Source organism: Pagrus major, chromosome 21 (assembly GCF_040436345.1).
Source record: "Pagrus major chromosome 21, Pma_NU_1.0".
Taxonomy (NCBI): Eukaryota; Metazoa; Chordata; class Actinopteri; order Spariformes; family Sparidae; genus Pagrus; species Pagrus major.
Window position 1 is genome coordinate 24,563,555 of NC_133235.1, and position 18,856 is coordinate 24,582,410.

The 18,856-nt window shown below is 43.6% G+C and overlaps 1 protein-coding gene across 2 annotated transcripts in view; it reads left to right on the top strand.

Annotated features, from left to right (window-relative positions):
- The window catches only part of LOC141016439 (ephrin type-B receptor 1-B), a 169,976-nt gene that overhangs the window by 96,112 nt on the left and 55,008 nt on the right, over nucleotides 1–18,856 (top strand). For both annotated transcript variants that reach the window (XM_073490804.1, XM_073490805.1), the window contains exons 4-5: nucleotides 843–998; nucleotides 9,239–9,574. In XM_073490804.1, coding sequence (XP_073346905.1) covers nucleotides 843–998; nucleotides 9,239–9,574 — 492 coding nt within the window. The remainder of the gene's footprint in view (nucleotides 1–842; nucleotides 999–9,238; nucleotides 9,575–18,856) is intronic.

Sequence of the window (18,856 nt, forward strand, 5' to 3'; positions counted from 1 at the left end):
TTCTCTTTTTACATACTGTCGCATTTTAGTCTAGTAATATAGCTGGATCCCATTTTTCAGCCACAGTCAAGTCTTTACAACCTTTTACTCTGGCAAATAGACGCAGCTGGAGAATCTGTAAGATGCTTGTCCCATTAAATTTATGTCCCCTCCCCCTCTGGAGTGCAGCGGCAACCACCACAGTTTCCTCCCCCATCAGTGAGCCTGCTAAAATATTACACATTTATCACAGTTATTATAGTCAGTAAATCCTTCCACACGGTGCAGAAACTCTTCAGCTTTGTATTCTTTTGGGATACAGGGGTAAATGGATTAGGTTATTGCCTGGAGTTAGGCGCAGTGATATCAGCCACAATAATCTTTGTCCTTCACCGCGGCCTTTAGAGTTAAGGGCTCACACACATCAAGCCGGCCTCCACAAACTACCGCTGACATCGCCTCACGGTGCCACATGTCTTTTGCTGAGATTTGCGCTTTGCACATACTGCAACTGCTACAGATGATTGTCAGCTAATTACTGTGTTTGTGTGTGTTCTGTGCCTCTGAGAGAGGAAGTGTAGTTGGGTTAGGGGTAGCGTTAGGGTTCAAATTAAACAAATCGGATTAACTTTTGCAAATGGCAAGTATTTTTTTACTTTTCATTTCTGGTGTTGTCAGCTCATGGTCTTTTGCTTGCGGAAGGAGAATAGAAGCAGATACTGAGGTTGTGTGTAGGAATATTTGTACTTGGACTCTTCTCTGTCTCAGACTGCATCTCTGCCCACCATTCCAGATGATATATTAGAACCAAATGCCTGTTTCATGCACCATCATTGTCTGACGTTGTTTTCCTGTCCTCACAGCATGCCCGCCGGGTACCTTTAAGTCGACCCAGGGTCCGGGTCTGTGTCTACAGTGCCCTCCGAACAGCCGCTCCACAGCTGAGGCTGCCACCATCTGCGTGTGCCGCAACGGCTACTACCGCGGCGACGCTGATCAGCCTGATGAACCCTGCACCAGTGAGTATATCGTACATGACATACACACTGCTACACAGTCACACACTTACATTTTGGTCGGACAAGCGCCTGTAATGAGCATATCCTTGTATGCTTTATCCATTTGAGTGTAAATGTATGTGTGACATCAATACTGAACACACTGGTCATGCATATAAGGCATTATGTTTTCCTTGACATTGCGGAGATTTTTTTCTATCTAGCTCCTTCCATGTCCTTAAACCAGCACATGCATGTCGTAGCATTTACATGAGCATGTAATTACAGCCCTGGTTGTCTTCTCAGTCTGGTCATGATAGTCACATTGCAGCGTTTCCATCTCTGACGTCTCCATCGCCGCGCTGATGAGCTTCCTCTCAGTTTCCCTCTCAGCGATCTCCCTTTCTCTGTCTCTCATTCTTGCTGTTGTTATTTCTTACTGTCTCCTATCATCCCCTGAAGTCCTAATTACTCAGACAGATGCTGCGAAGCTTCGACACTGTCCTGCCGTTATCCGCTGGAGATCCAATAAGGCCCCTCACAGCATCAAAGTTATCTTAATATGATGTAAAAGCAATATGCTAAGCCTTCCTGCCGTCCCCGCTGACACACAGTTACACAGGAGGAGAAAACTGTTGGACCCCAAAAAGTTTGTTTACCTCTCTTCCCTAGGCTGCCGCATGGGAGGGTCTTAATGGTTTGTTCTCCTCACAAAAGCAGACGCTGGAGCATTATCGGTGTGGTTATGTATTCATTTAGTCTGGATTTATTCACATAGACCTGGCTAATTAGCCTCAGCAATGGGCTCAAGACCAAACTCCTTTTCTAGTCGGATAGCAGCTGCACAGGGTAGCCTTCACAGCTAAAACGTGTTCTGAATGTACCTCTTTTGCAATGTTTCCTTTTAAAAACTCTGAATTAGTGCCTTAAAGCTGCCGATGCTGTCTGTCTGACTGTTTCAACGCTTCCCCAAGTGCAGCCATCCACACCTTTAGGCTTCGGATGTTCTCAACGGATGACACCCCACTTTCACCTTGAGTTTTTTTCCGCCCTCCCATGGTATACTACACAGCTCTCTGGTGAATTAGTGAACGCTTCATCAAGTATGGCATCTTCCTCTACCTTGAGGCCTCGAATTTTCCCCAAGCAATCTCCACAACAGCTCCCCAGTGGAGCCTCTTGAACAGATCCCTCCGGTCGGTGTTTCCAAATGCAGCCTGTGTTACTTTTTTTTTTCTGTTTTCAATCACGCCACTTCCTTTCTAGTCTTATCTTCCTGTCAGTTTTGTTCTTTGTATCCACTGCTTCACTCTATTTTTCTGCTATGCTTAGTACACCTTCAGTTCTTTCAGTATCTTAAAGGAGACATACCATGCTCATTTTCAGGCTCATAATTTTATTTTGGGTTACTACGAGAATAGCTTTACATGCTTTAATGCTCAAAAAACACATTGGTTTTCTCATACGGCCTACTGCAGCAGCACTGTATTCCCCCCTTGTCTGAAGCGCTCTGTTTTAGCTCCTGTCTCTTTAAGGCCGTCCCTCCTAAATACCCAATATGCTCTGACTGGTCAGTTCACACACGCCTGAGCCAGCACTGCTAACAACAACAGAGCAGCTGTGTCGAATTAATTGTTACGTGCAAAACTAGCCTCCAGGCACAAATTCTGCAAATTTGTGACATGGTGACATGGCGTGATGTCATGAAGTCACGGAATCAAAGGCGGGATTACTGACGAGCTTCTTCAGGCACTTCAGGAGCAGTGTTTTCTGTGGGAGAGAGGAGCTCCCGTTGGTGTGGACTTTGTGTGTGGATCTTTTACATGCGCACGAACCTATACAACACACTGAAGGAAAGGAAAAAGACGAAAAAGCATAATGGATCTCCTTAAACATTAAGGCTAGAATAGTTTTAGTTTTAGAGAACATATACTAGGCAACCAGTTACAAGATTCCTAAGTCAAAAAAGGAAAATTTACCCACAATGTGAGCCACAGTTACCCAGTGCACCACGTAGTAAAATTAATTCATTACAAGGGACTTTGTCCAAATTCTTTGAAAAATGTTTTTATTCCCCGCACATGCATTTTAAATATCCTGCTGAGAATTTTGTTTTCAACAGCCCCTTTCAACATTAACATCTTAAACCTTCTTCTGTTCCTCTTCAATTTGTGTTAACAAAATCTTTTTAGAACAGCACATTCAAAGCCTTCTCTGAAGGTTGAACCATACTGTAGCAGCTGGGCTTGATGCTTGGGGTGCCCTAGATCTCAGCAGGGGCAGTGAGATCATCCTACTAAGAATCTCTTTAATACTTCGGGTCCTGATAAGAGCACTACTAGAGTAGCTTAAATCAGGCCAGTCTGTAGCAGCTGAAGCTGCAGCTACAGTGCTCCGTGCCGTCGTCAGAGCCGCCGGTCCCTGTGTGCTCCAGATCAGTCTGATTAGCTTGCTGATGGATTGTCCAGCGCCTGCCTCTGTCAGCGGGGAGGGGGAGCTTCGCGCTATACACCCTGTTCTTTTCCCTCAGGGATATGCCAAGCCTGGGATGCACTTCAAACTACCTCTCCACCTCCGGACCCTCCTTTATCCCAATCTTCTGTCTTGTGCCGACTCTAGCCTTGCCTGAGGGGAGGAACACCAAGCGTTCTGTCTCACAGCGTGAAGCCAACTCCTCCCAGCTTGGCTATCCAGCACAGTGCGCTTTGGGACAGTGGTGTGCATTGCACTGCACCCCCTCCTGGTCCCTTCTTCAGGGCTCCAGGTCCCACTCTGACGTACCTCTGCCTCCCCGTGGATATGCATGTGTGAAAAAGAATTCATGTGTGAGAATGGTGTGGTGGGGGGGAGGTCAGCCAGCTCCAGCATGCAGGGCCAGTGGGTTTCTCTCAATGTGTGAGTCAGAGGAGGAGAATGACAAGCTGAGTTGTAACTGAGGGGAGTCAGATGGTGAAACCAGTGCTGATTGGTCTGTAGGGGAGAATGGATGCAGTGATGGAGCATCCTGGGGTGAGGAATAGTGAATAAGGGAAGGGGCTGATGGGAGGGAAGTACTAATGGCAAAGATAGATAGAGCAAAAATCCATTAACACAGCAGGAGGGATGTGACAAACTAAGATTTAAATCTGTACATTTGAAGGTTTAGTCTGAATTTAGAAATGATGGATTAAAAAGAGCTGTCTGTCTGGGGAGGTTCTAGACATGGCCCACAGTAACACAGAGTCCCAGCGAGACACACAATACCATGTTATGTAAAAAACATGCTGTATATGCATGTTTACATCTTGGAAACCAATAGTGCCAGCCACCGAGCAATTCATGAGGACAATCTTTGGAATGTAATTGAATGAACATAAATATAGGGTGAGAGGAGGAAAATAAGACGGTTCTGATGGGTTTTATGCATTCCTGATCCACACCACATTGGCCCTGAGTCCTGTGGCTCTCGCTCAATACTCATATCTGTGGCTTGTCCCCTGAAAATCTCCTTGAGCCCTGTCAAACACCCTCTACGCCTTGTAACACAAACAAAACCCATCAAAATTCCCGACTGAAAGGACAGGCTTATCTGCTTTTCCATTCTCCTCATCATCCCCCATTTAGTTTTTTTTTTCTTCTTTGCTCTCCCATTCACCGCCTCTCCTCTCCTTGTTCTGTTTTCAAAGAGAAAGAGGAGTGAGCCATCAAAGTGCATAAATATTCTGTTCTTTTCTCCAAGTTTTTTTTTTTTTTTTTTTTCTCCACATCAACTCTGTTGTCAGTTCTGGAGTCAGTTGAGGGTGCTTCCCACGGCAGTCAGCCGGCCAGTTTCCTCTCAGTAATGCAGTGGTAAATGGAGCCGAGTCAAGGTAATTGTCTGGCCTACTCTAATCCCTGCACTGGCTAGGAAGACATAATGCTGCAGAGTGATGTGCACATGCATGCACACATGTTCAAAAATGACACCAGTCTCTCCGTCACATCTAAAGCTTTATGGAGTCATGGTAATTCTGCTTTTGGAGTTACTGTAGAGAGTCGTGTGTGTGTATAGAGGATCCTTTTTAGAGAAAAAGCTTCTGTGTCTCCTCTGACAAGTCATTGTGGATGCACCCACCGCTCCCAACCAGCACACACAGTCTATCTACGACTCCCTCAGTCTCTCAGCCAGACAGTATGAGTCCTTATAACATGTTTTATTTCATGTCTCACCAACCCACACACAACCCTTCTTTCTTTCTCCCAGCTCCTCTGGCTGTGATCTGTATCTCCACACAGGGACCTTCTGTTGGTCCCTCAAGGCCTGTTTCACATCATAAAAACAAACAGTTTGAAAGAGGAGAAGCGTCGGCCTCAGACCATTCAAAGGGTGGATGAGTAAACAGTGTGCGGAGCTGTTTATTTTTGGCACTGGGGTACTTTGTATATGAGCAGCTGAGGGAGGAAACTGGGCAGAGTGCTTTTACAGTCCAGGTGGTATCTTAAAGCCCGCTCACTAACAGGGCAGCTATGCATACCTTTCAGTCTGGGGAGTAGCCAGACAGCCCCATTGAGTTCCATGTATGTGCATGGAAGACATAACTGGAGATACTGTACATCATGATAATGCAGAGTTTTGTGACTGTAGCCAGACCACATGATTTAAAGGGGAACTATTATGCCCTTTTTCACCTTTTTCTGTTTATATTTATATTCCTTGTGCATGTAAAAGATCTTGAAAGTTACAAAGGTCAAAGTCCACACCAACAGAAGCTCCTCTTTCCCACAGAAAGCACTGCTCCTAAAATGCCTCATCAGTAATCCTGTCATTAATTCTGTGACTTTGTGACATCACACTCAGTCACACATTTGCATAATGTATACCTATCGGCCAGTTTGGCTGGTAAGAATTGATTCAGCACAGCTGCTCTGCTGCTTTGTGCCCCTTCCCCTCACTTTCAATGTGGGGGCTTGGAAGCTGCAGAGACGCTTGGATTGTTGTCAGCTCCGGTCAAGTAGTACAAAACAGTACGTTGCAGTTCATCATGGGGACATGTGCTTATTTAAGATCTTTTGCAATATGTTTTAATTTAGAAGTCATCTACTTCTCCTTTTATTTCCCAGCATTACCAAGCACACAAATACTTATTTGCTAAAACATGCACATACCCGAAGCCAATCTTGTGGCTCATTTTGATCTTTCGCTTTGGCCAAGTCTGCTGCAAGCATTTCTACTACATATTGGTATTTCCCTGACCTTGAGTTTACCTTTGTCTATTTGCTTGTTTTTTTCATGTCCCACACAGTCCGCTACAGGCAAAAGTAGCATCTATTTTTGAGTGTAACAAGATGGCCATAAGCATACGAAGAGCACAAGGCTAGATGTTGGTCTTTCTTAAAAAAACAAAATGTGTTTCCAAACAGACCTAAGTTCATCAAGTATAGTCTGTTTTCAGCTCAGTGACAATCAATAATTTGGTTCCCTGTTATTCCTGAATTAGACAGATATGATGTGTAACTTGTAGATCATCAGGTTGTTGCAGATCATCAGGTTAACACATTTTTTTCTTTTTTTATCACAACATGTTCAGCAGAATCATTATCATTACATTTTGGTTCAATTTAAGAGGGGGCTCAAGAAACGCCTCCTTCTTCATAAGGAAAAAGAAAAATCACAAACTCTCTCTAGATAGCCATGTTAATAGGATTATTATGGGGTATTGTCACCATGTAAAAAGCTTATGCAGACTATTCCTTGACTCACAGTTTTGGCAGTAATGGCATTGTTGTTGTTGCATGTAAACACAAGCATAACTAATTAAGTACATCCTCGATAATCACATTAGCAAAACAAACCAAAAGCAACCAGCAAAACAATATAACATTTTATTTTGGGTCTAAATTGTTTGTCTTCAGTAACTGCACAACATAGTTACAATGCTGTTTTACTGTCCTTAGATGTGCATTATGACCAGACTTTTACCATCTTCACAAATTTACCTTATAAAGGAACGTCATATTTGCTTTGCCATGTATGTGTGCCGTACTGTTCTGTGCTTTCTGGACAACCACACTGAGTGTGCCCCTATGATCGCCACAGCTGTCTAAAGGGTATGAAACGAATAATGTGACTGGCTGAGGAGATATGGTTCATCACTGCATGTGTCCTATTAACATTCCCCTTCACCAGACCCTTTTATGCATAATCCAATTGCCCATACTGAACAAAATAACACATGTGCATTGATGTGTCCTCATTCACCTTGTGCAAATGACCTAACACTTTGCACTGGTTGTCGTAATTGCGCCATTAAAATAGAGCCCTTACTGTGCTGTGATACAGTTCATGTCACAAAGAGCACATGAGCTGCTTGGAGATGATGTTTTGCCCCTATAAATCTAATGAAAGCAACATGTATGTGAGCACAACCAAATTTGACTGGCATAGCTAAATGAACGCCAGCTGAGAGCCTGTAAGTAACGTTCTCAACAAATTAAATCCTATGGCAAATTAAAGCAGCCACAGGCTGCAGTAATAGTCTGCAAATCACTGGTTAAGTGGCAGTCACATCTGATTTCTTGTGCCATCCCTGCAAATGTGGAGCTCGGTTGTAATTGGGACGAAGGAGTGTGACGCCTCGTTCACACCTCAACCCAGGAAATAATTATTTCTTCCACCGTTGCTTGAATACATCGATACAGACAGTGCAGTCAGAACTACATAGAAACAGATAGCTCAGGCATGTGTGTTTGCGCCACATGCTTTTTTTTACAGATGAGCAGATGTGCATTGCTTTTCCCAGCAATGCAAGTTTGGGGGCAAGTGCATGCATGTGATGGATGATACAGAGGATGCAAGCTGGTGTGAGTAACATATGAAGTGCCTACTGTGCAGTCCCCTAGGGGAAAAGCTAAAGTGCTGCCAGTTCCCTCAGATAGCGTGTTCCTACCAACAAACACTATTTTCGCCACCTTTTTCCCCTCCACATACATCCGGCAGCATCCCAGGACCAAATTACCTTCTATTTTGACCATGTATCTGGAGCACTAACTGTCCTCTCAGCCAGACCATAATAATCACACTATGGAGGTCACGCCCTTTCCTGTCACTGTCCTCCCTGTTGTTGAGGTGCTGAGCCGAGGTCACGGCTGTAATAGTGCCGTTCCCTCGCCCTCGTGTGTTCTGCCGCTTTGTCCTAGCTCCCCAGGGCTATCCCACGTGGCTTTTCAGCAACAATGACTAATTGTGTCTGCGTTGACTGAAGTAGCTTTCTGCCCTATGCCCACAGAAAAAGGAAACTCAAGTGCTGTATGGTAATGTGCTTTAAAAAATCTATATGTATTCATCTTATTGCCATATTTTTCTCATGGGTAAAAAGAAAGGAGAAGAGGAAAGTGGGCACAGTATGTAAGAGAGCTGAGTAATTCCTTGAAGCGGCTCCAGAATTAAGTAGATTTTTAGTTTCACAGTAGTCATGGATCTAATAGTGGGTCAGTTAAACTTCTCTTTTAATGATAAAGGTCAGGCTTTATGGAGGATGAATTGGTACCAGATCAGCTCTGCGGGGCAGCCTCACTTAACCTAAGCGGCACTGACTAAGGGCTTTGGAAAGCTTCTGCTTTATCGGCAGTGTCTGCCTGCTATCTGAAAAGAAAGAGCTGCCTCTGAGCAGCCGGAGGGACACAGAGCCTCGGCTAAGCAAAATTCTCCACTGCCATTTGAACAGATTTTAACTCTTAAAGAATTGCACTCAAATCGCGGGAGGCTGAACAAGCCACTTTTCTGCACCCTAATATTAAGCCAGCACTCAAGCAAGACAATAGTTTTATTATTTCTCGATTTCTCTCTGAATATCGTTCTTTGAGGTTCTGCCCCAGCTGCGGGCGATGAGGGAGTGAATGGGAGCGTGAATCTCCAGAGCCACTTGGATAAGAATACTCCATGCAACACTGCATTTTGCTAAATAACCAATGTTTGATAGACACAAACGTTTCGCTGTATGATCTCTCTGGGTGTGAATGGAATAAATTAGCATTCCAATTGTGCTGAAGACGGAGAAAAAGAAGAAAAAGACAAGTTGCTCTTGAACAACACTTATATTTATTACAGGGTTGGAAATTGACTAAATTGACCTAACAGCAGGCAGATTTGTGAAACAGTTTCCTATTATTCTCAATGTATAAAGCATTTTTTGGCTTTAAAAATCATGACAGCTTGTCTTAAAATAAAAACCTTCTTTGGTTTAAAATGGCTCTGGCTGTGGCTCTGATCATTTGGCATACATCTTTTCTCTGCGTGTCCATAGGTGTCCCATCCAGCCCGAGGAATGTGATCTCCATTGTGAACGAAACCTCTGTGATCCTGGAGTGGCACTCTCCCAGGGAGACAGGCGGCCGCGATGATGTCGTCTACAACATAGTGTGCAAGAAGTGCCGGGCTGACCGGCGCTCCTGCTCCCACTGCGACGACAATGTGGACTTCGTCCCTCGACAGCTGGGACTGACGGAGACCAGGGTGTTAATCAGCAACCTATGGGCTCACACGCTCTACAGCTTCGAGATACAGGCTGTCAACGGCGTCAGCAATAAGAGCCCGTACCCTGCCCAGCACGTCTCTATAGACATTACCACCAACCAGGCTGGTAAGAGGCTGTTATGGCTATGTATGATGATGATAATCATCATGTAGTGGTGGCAGTGATAGAGACGGTTATTCTTATCCATCTGCGTCATGATTGTGTAACCTTTTGTTTGTTATTGTTAAATCACCCCAGGTTTCTCTGCAAACTATGGCTATGTTGAAACTTTACATTTCTTTAGTTTCAGTTTCCTGTTGTGGCAACTCTGTGCTTATGATCTGGTCAGGTTTAGGCACAAAAACCACTTGGTTAGGGTCAGGAAAAGATTATTTTTTCGGCTTAAAATACCTGATTTGGTCCCCACAAACAGGAGCTGGGATTAGGTTTGGGGTTGGGGTTAGGGTTAGGTCCAGTGGTTTGGCTCTTACAAATGTTGAAACGCCATCTCAAAACGGTAGTCTCTGGCTTGGCAGCCGTCTCACCAATCTGCAACACAACCACCATCCCCTCCACCTCCCAACAGGAAATTCTGCTCCTAAATATGTAATGTGAATGTGCTATGACATGAGTTGTAGAAATGTCAATATGACACATGCACATTTGATCGTATCCCTGGTTTGCAGAAAACCAAAGTGCCATCATTCTATTCTGGCGACTGAGCTTGTATAAACTGATCCTTTTTGTAAGCTATCCGGTTTCCGCCCTCCCGTAGTAGTTTTAGTTCCGTTTTTATTTGTAAAACAGCTAATTCTCCTATTATTGCATACTTACATGTGAATCATTTCACCTCAACAGACGACGTCTTGCACAATGTGCATTTCAGAGTCTCATTTCACAGCGTAGCTGACCTCAGGGAGACTAAGATTTCACGTACGCTCCACCGTGAATAATGACTTTAAGGCTTGAAGCGTGAGGCCAGCTGGTTTAGTGAAAGTTAGACATACTGTACGTGCTCCCCTTCTAAGCCTCCCTTCCCTGAATCAGGGTAATAGCTTTCTCTTTTGAAAACATGATGGAGAGGTTCAAACCCAGACCCAAGACACAGCATGTTCCATTTGGTGGCAGGGCAAGCACAATTCACCGCACCATGCCTCAATCCTTTGTTCTTTATTTACAAATCAAATCCGATGACAGAAATAGCCCCAGTTAGCATTTCTCTTTGGGCATTCCAGGAATTCTTGCTTTTTAACATCGGTGAAGGTAATCATCCTTAGAAAAACAAGACATGACTCATTTATGAGGCCTCCTTTTTGAGGTTCACATCTGGATGTTGAAGGCTTGTTGCTTCACAGACTGACACATCTCCTTTGTTGTTTTTTCTCTGGTCTTTGTTTAATGAGACTGTGTTTTGATGGCAATGCCACACATCAAGTCAGTACTTCTCTCTTCACGGAAGGCTAGACCCCAGTCGAAACATGTCTGTAAATCCTCAGATTTATACGCTCACACCGTCCTGCTCTGTTTAGAAAAAAACACAAGAGAATTAACTGTACTTCTTTCTGTTTCTGCTTTCTGAGTTGTGTTGAATATTAGGCATGAGCCACAAAGCCATAATTTCTTTGCATGTTGAACTCGCACTCTCACCTTTAGTGTTGTATATCCAGGTTCAACTGTGCTTGCTGTTCAATCCTAAATGTCAGACTGAAGGAGCTTGACCCAAGATAGATGCGTGGACAGCTGCTGTTTTTAGACCAGGCTGAAATATTATTCTCTCTCTGCCCACCTCTCTGTATGTTTGCGTGCATTTCTCTGACTTCGCCAGCCAATCAAAATGACCTTCATCCTGTTACCTTCCTCTCTCTTTCCCCCTATCAGTCTCTCTGTGTGCTCGTGTGTGGGCTTATCCTCTAACTGTGCCTGTGATGGGACCTGAGCCCAGCCAATGGAAATGACAGCTCGAGGATACTGTCTTTTCCTCGTCCTTTCCGTTACAGCGTTTTTCATGCTCTTGTAGATCTTTGAGTCGTACACAGTAACACCTATCAAGGGACAAGTGTTGACCAAGTGAACAATTTAAATGAGGCTCTCTTTTTCATTTTTCTCCGTGTTTCTGTGGATGAGGCAGACCGTGAAAATCACAACCGGAGCTTGTGGGACCTAATAACAGACATGAAGTGGAGTTCCAGTGTGGTGAAAGAGTTGGTTGAGTTCATACTGGCAAGGTTCCCATAAGGAAAGAGTTTTGTCAGCTTGTGTCCCTGCTGGCAGTGCACTGTGATTTTTTTGTGCACTTGCAAATACACAGTCCAATGATGAAATACCTCATATCAAAATGAATAACTGATGTACTTAATTGTAGAATGAACCTACTTCACATTTATCTCAATGACCGGTGAAATAGAAAGCGCTTTATCCAGATTTCTTTTTTCTACAGCAAAACATTTTGAAATGAAATCCGGTCCAGTTGGTGGAGGGCATGCTGTATTTGATTACGACGACTCTCAGAAGAATGTAATGACCAACTGAACTTGTCTTTGTCTGAGAATGAGTCAGAGGAGGAGTGGGAGGGAAGACAGGGTGGGATGGAGAAAGGGAAAGCTTTTTTTTTTCTTCTTTTTGACCAGACTGAGACTGTGACAGTGAAGGAGAGGAAAGTGAGGGAGTAAATAGGTCTGATTATCAGGGTGGCCTAATGGTGCTGACTGTCCCCATTTGACAGGCTAATAGCACACTTGACAGATAGATGTAGAAGAAGCAATGCCGGGGCCTATTGTTGAAGTCTGCTGCAGTAATGAGGTGTCTGCCAGTAATCTGCCAGGCCTATGTCCAGCCCTGTGTGGCCCTTTTGTAGCCAGGTAATTGCAGTGTTCCTGGTTTCGACAGGGGGTTTCATTGACAGGCCTGTAACAAGGCAGAAGTATCCAGATGGGATTAATGTTGATAATGTATGTCAAAAACTAAAGCTGAGCTCAAATTATTGTGTGTCCATAAAGATTGTTGCATTAAGAGCTATAACATGGAACCTTGCAATCCTCATGTCCAACCATGTGATGTTTTTGAAAGTAAGGTTAGGGTTTTGGTTAGGTAGCAAAATGCAATGTAATTTAATAGTGTTGAGTGAGTGAAACATTGTCGGTATGTGTATATGTTCAACAAACTAAATTATCTGCAGCCGTACACGGAATGCGCTTGGCTTAAATTGGAAGTGGGTGGTGCTTAAACTGGAAATGGACGGGACTGACGGGAAGATGCTTGTTTAAATCCACCAAGGAGGTTTTGTTTTCACTGGTGTCCATTTGTCTCTTGGTTGGTTGGTTTGTCAGCAAGATTATACAAAGGCAACAGTACAGATTTCCACAGAACTTGGATGCAGGATAGGCCTTGGTCCAGAATACACCCTTAACTTAACTTTTGGTGAGGTCTGTATAAAGGGGACACATCCCGGAATGTTTCCTCACTAACATTGTGTTGCATTTTTCAACATTTTTGTTACAATAATGCATGGATCTTGATTTAAAAAAAAAATAAAAAATTCATCTGGGATATTAGGCTGGCTGGTATTTATGGGTGAGTACAAAATGGGACTGTTGGGCTGTGGCGGAGGTATGCACTTTACTGAGTGCCATTCTCGTTTAAGTCTGAAATTGATATGGGTGGTCCAGAACTTGCTGTATTTATTATTCATTCGAAAACTATTTACAGAACAGCCTCAGGATTGAGCTTCAGATCAATGTTTCTCACCACAGAATTTAGAGAACTATTTATAGAACAAGTTGTTATTAGAAACGTGAATGAATAAACTACGATCAGTGATACAATGAGGACCATGTAAATTCCCAATGCAATGCAAGTCATTAAACATACAAAGGGGCCATTGTGCCAATCATACCCAGTATGTTGTAATTTTTGCAAATGGGAAGTAATGCAAATTTGAACAATCCAAATAAATACATAAGCACTCCTCTAGTCAGCTGGTATGGAGGGTGTTGGTGCCCATACTGCATATACAGTATATAGGCCAATATTTCCTTAATCTCAGTATGAAATCAATGAAATGACAACAGCACAATGAAAACCCTGTTGCAACACGCTTGATGGCTTCAGCGTCAGAATGACAAATTTAGCAGTGTGAGACAAAAGCAAGGATGGCACTGTTTGGACTAAACAGACGAACAATGCACAACCCTAATTTCACATAATGTCCTCTCTATGCCAGAGCCAAGACTGCCAGTACAATAGACAGATTTCTTTGTTTATCTGACATCGCATTGTTTATGCACATCAGGGAGCGCACAGGTGCACAGATATCCAGGATGTGAAAGTTGAAATTTGTTCAATTAGATATTTTACATTGCAGTTCTGTTTGGTAGTGTATAGTAGTGTTTGGAAGTGTATACACGCACCATTTCAAAGTGATTTTGACCATTTTTATTTTCCTTTAGAAGTTGAGTTCATTATTGAGGAACGATGTGGCACAGTTTAAGGTTAAGAGTGCCCTTTTTCACAGTGTCCTCTAAATCCCTCTTGGCTCTGCCTTTCAAGGTGAGCCATTTTTGTCATGTGCTGTTTCGCTCGGCACAGCTGTGAAAAGGGATGATGGAGGAGATGAGCAGTATGATTGCTTAGCAGATAATAATTAATCAAAATGCCCCCCTGTTTATTTTCCATTTCATCCATCCCTTTTGCAAATAACATGCTTGGATGTGCCTCCAGTTAATAAGAAAGTAAATTGCGAGTGCATTTATACATGCATTCGTAGAATATAGAACATGCGGGCTAGTGATGTCCAACACTGCAAGAACATTTATGTTTAAAGGACTAGTTCACCAGTTTTCAACCTTATCTTATATTGTCCAGTTAATATTGACATATATACAGCATATTTATAGACACTCTACACACTACGCCCCCCTAAACTTACAGCTGATTATGCTGTTTCTGGTAAGTAAGAACAAAAGGCCTTCACCAAAACTCTTTCTTGCTTCTGCTCTGTTCAAAACAACATCATCGGGTATGAGATTTAGGGGATAAATAGAGACTTCCCATGAGCTATAAACTGTTGACAAGGGTAATGCTATATTATCACCCTTCTAGGTACTGTACGACTGTCAGCCTATGAGAGAACACATAGGTGAAGGGGTCCTTAAAGTCAGATTACCTGGGAAAGAAAAAAAGTTTGCGCTTGTCTCAATGGAATCTTTTTCCAACTTGACATGGCTGTAGGAGTGGACTCTTGTGAGATTAAGGAAAACCAAGAGACCACCTAGAAAAACGTTAAGGCAGCTGTAGTTAGAAGGTTTAAGGAGTAAATTGGCCATGAGGAGACAAAGGTTAGTGGAGGGAAAAGGAGAGCGTGGATGAGGAAGAGGAGAGGAGGGAATAACAGAGGCAGGGAAGGAGCTGGGGGGGGGATTTAGTGTGAATCACCGAAGAGGCCATTTAACTGCCCTCGATCCCAGCGTGTGTCTGGGAGGAAGGACTGATCAATAGTGTGATTTAGGAGTTCATTCACGGCCTGTGCTCTCCGGGAGATACGCGCACACACACACACACACATACAGATACAGACACATAAAGGTTATATACTGCCCTCTCTTTGGCTATCATTCACGCCTGGCCTGAATTTAGTCATATTTATCTATGTTAGCTGCTGAAAAATAGCCATTTTATGTCTCTTTGTGAAATAGTGAGGTTTAATTTTAACAGCAGACGACACTCTTGGCTTCTAGTGAATTTATTAAATTCCTGAATGACCACCGAGATAAATATATATTGTAGCTGTGGGCGATAAAAGAACAGACATGGCAGCCATGTTTTCTTATGTAATCCATCCTGGGCACTTAACCTACATCTGCTACTGCTTCAAACGAGGAGGGCATTTTTCATCCTTTACACCTTTTTTTTGCAACTCTTTCCATTCTGACTGGTTATGCGGGGGTGGTTCGGTGGACAATGCATGAGGAAAAAGTCCGTAAATGTGACTGGTGCTATCTTTCTCAGCTAATGCCTGATGCTCAACAGTTCTCTGATCTTACTGGCACAGGCCCTCTTGACCTAGATTGTGTGCCAACAATCCCTCAGACCACAGAATGCCAAGTATATCTACAAACAATCCTCCTCCACTTAGCTGCTCTGTTTGGAGAGCTATTCCCACAGAAATGCAAACATCACTATCCTCGGCCTTCTATGGGCAAGTCAGACCGGGTGGGTTGCATTCAAGATACTAAGATGCAATGTGCTCGACTGAAACCCAAACAACCGGATGAATTAAAGAGATCTGCGCTCTGTGGGGTTCTGAAATCAGATGAGATGTTAGGCAAACATGTCAGTGGCGGGTATTCAAGACACTACTCATTATGTCTTCACAGTTTACAGGCTGCAGAATCATTCCATTTGTTTTTTAGGGGTTGCCTTTTTCCTTCTTTCTTCCCTCTCACTGCTGCCGCTATGTATCAGAGCGAGGGTGTCCAATAGTTTCATCATCTTAGACGGCTCTTCGGGCTCTCTCCGGGTGCCATTTTTATTTCATTTGATGCCTGTTCTCATAAATGTTGGATCCTGTCCCTGCACCCAGAAACTGAGGTATTAGCTGCAGGCAAAAATAAAAGTGTGGGCTTGAATGCTAGTGAGTCCCCTCGTCAATTCTGATGTCTTTATGTAGTGTATTAACTGACGGCGGGAAGCTTGTGTGTGTTTGTGTCTGTGTGAAAGCATGCTCGTGCTCTCTACGGCTTCTTTTTTTTCATCACTCAGAGCTATGTTCAGAATCCTCCACGTATAATGTGATTTTGAAAATAATTCCAACCATGGTTCCTTGACAGGAATCCACAGTGCTGAACTGATCCCTCTTTATGATGTTTGAGAGAGGCCCATTACCATATAGTCATGGCTGGCTTGGCCCTCTGAGCCCTTGCTAATAGGGAGGGAAGTAGTTAAACCTATGCCTTTGACAGAGGCACAGCACATGACTATAGGCTGCTCCCCTCATCTGAGACACTGAGCCCCTATTAGGAGGCTGTATGGTTCAATGGTGTGCCAGCATCTTAAAGCACAAACCACAAGGGCACTACAGAGAAAGAACAACTCTGCTTGTGCTATGCAGTTGTGATTGGGGCCATACTGTATGTCTTTGCGTTTTTTTCTTTTATTACTGCATGTGGAGTTGAATGGTACAAGATAGATCGACCAATTGCGGCGCAACTTTCTGTCCAATAACTGCACTGAGAGTGACTGAGGCAGAGCAGGAACTTGCAGCTGGAAACTCAGATGTGGAAGCTGTTCTGCCTGAGGAACACGGATGACCATCTGCAATCAGTTTTATCCCAGGAATCTCATAAGGAGAGGGTGGACACGATGAAAGGAGAGAGATAAAGTTGAAAACTTACAGGAGAATTGTTACTCATGATCAAGTTTTCCAAGGATGATGATGGAATGACCCTACCTACTGTGCCCCTGATCGGCTAGTACCTGATGCCTTTGTTGGTTAGGTTCAGGTATGAGGAGTTATTATTGGTTAGGGTAAGAATATCAGAGGAAATCTAGGGCAGGGGAAGCTAGGGTTATGGTTGGGGGTTAAACAAACAATTATGTGCTTAAATTAAATGTAGTTGGACTCGACAGGGATCCTTCTAACTAAACAAAGAACCACTGGCCTGTGGACATTGACATTTTGCCAGGAATTGGGTTTCCTGAGATTAAAATGTCCCCGATCGCTCCGATTTCCTGTTGAAACTATTTTTACAATTAATCGCACAACAGCTATTTCCCATTTAGATATGTTTTTTATGTTTTCACAGCATTCGAACTGAACACAAACGTTGCACCGCTTGATGAAAATGAACATTGTTGCCACTCAATAGTCGTGTCATGTTATTGCAAAAAGACACTCAAACGCAAGACACACAGAGGCAGGAAGGGAAATAACAAGATAACTACTTGGTGGTTGTAACCATTTTCATTTCTGCCAACTGTGGCATCACGCTCATAGCCTCTATAACCCTGGTGATGTCATCATGATTAATTTGGCCTTGAGAGAACTGAATTTGAACAATATGCATCACGAACTAGGGGTGTGAAGTTTGGAAGATGTGGCCATTTTTCCATGAACTTTTTCTAACCAAGTCACACTATTGAGTTGCTTCATGGAAAACATAGGTTCCTGTGTTTTTGGGGATTAAAAGTAATGATATCTCTGCATCACTTTCGACCATTCTTTATAATTAGTCCCCGATGGGGACACAACTTTATGGAAGTGCACTTGTGAATTACTGGAGTACTCTAAAGATGTAGAGCAGCTGACCATATGAATTATGGTGGCTGCACAGTGAAGTAACAATAATGAAAACAGAGGTTCAGGTCTGTGCCAGACATGTAAAATGATGCTCCAGCTCATCTGTATTCTGCAGTAGATTAATCGTGCATGGGTAAAGAAGCCTTTCATTCTTTCAGCAGTTTCTTTCAAACCCTCTCCCACCTTTTCCCTCTCTGTCTCCCCTTCCTCTCTGTCTCTGACTTTTTCTCTTTCTCAGCCAGACACTGGGAGGCTTTGACTTTGATTAATGGTGAGCCAAGCTCTGCATTAAAAGCCAGGGGCAGCAAGTGGGGCCAGATAAAAGTGGAGCAGGGGGGCAAGGGATGGGAGGGATGGAGGGAAGAGAAGGAGTACAGGACACAGTCACCAATCACTGTCAGCATCATCGTCCCAGGGTGACAGTGGGGGAGGCAGTTGGAGGGGACAGCGGTGCTTCATTGGGCTGAACCTCACCCTCATACAGGCACAACACAGTGTCTCTGACAGGCTCTTCACACATGGGCTTCTAGGACACACACAAAACACGGTCACTGTCTGTCCAGTGGGACTCGCCAGTGAGAAAAGTTTTTTGCTTCGGGGAATGTAGTGAGAATTTGTGTTTTGTTAAGATAGAAGTTTAAGATCAAATGTTTACAGCTCACACCTTCAATCCTGATAATTAAAGGAGATGTATTATGCTCATTTTTCGGGTTCATAATTTTATTTTGGATTACTTATAGTATACATGCTATAATGCTCAAAAAACACACCAGTTTTCTCATACAGCGGCACTGTACAAAATGCCCTGTTTTAGCTCCTGTCTCTTTAAGGCCCGTCTCCTGCTCTGATTGGTCAGCTCACACTCGCCTGAGCCAGCACTGCTCCCCGTGTCTCAGGGTCAGCTTTGTCATATTCTCAGCTTCCAGTTAGCTTCCTTTCTATCGTTAATGTAGGCATAAATTATGAAAATGTGTAACATGGTGACATAGTGTGATGTCAAGAAGTCACAGAATTGAAGGCGGGACTATTGACGAGGCGTTTTCAGACATTTCAGGAGCAGTGTTCTCTTTCGGAGAGAGGAGCTCCCTTTGGTGTGGACTTTGGCCTTTTTAACT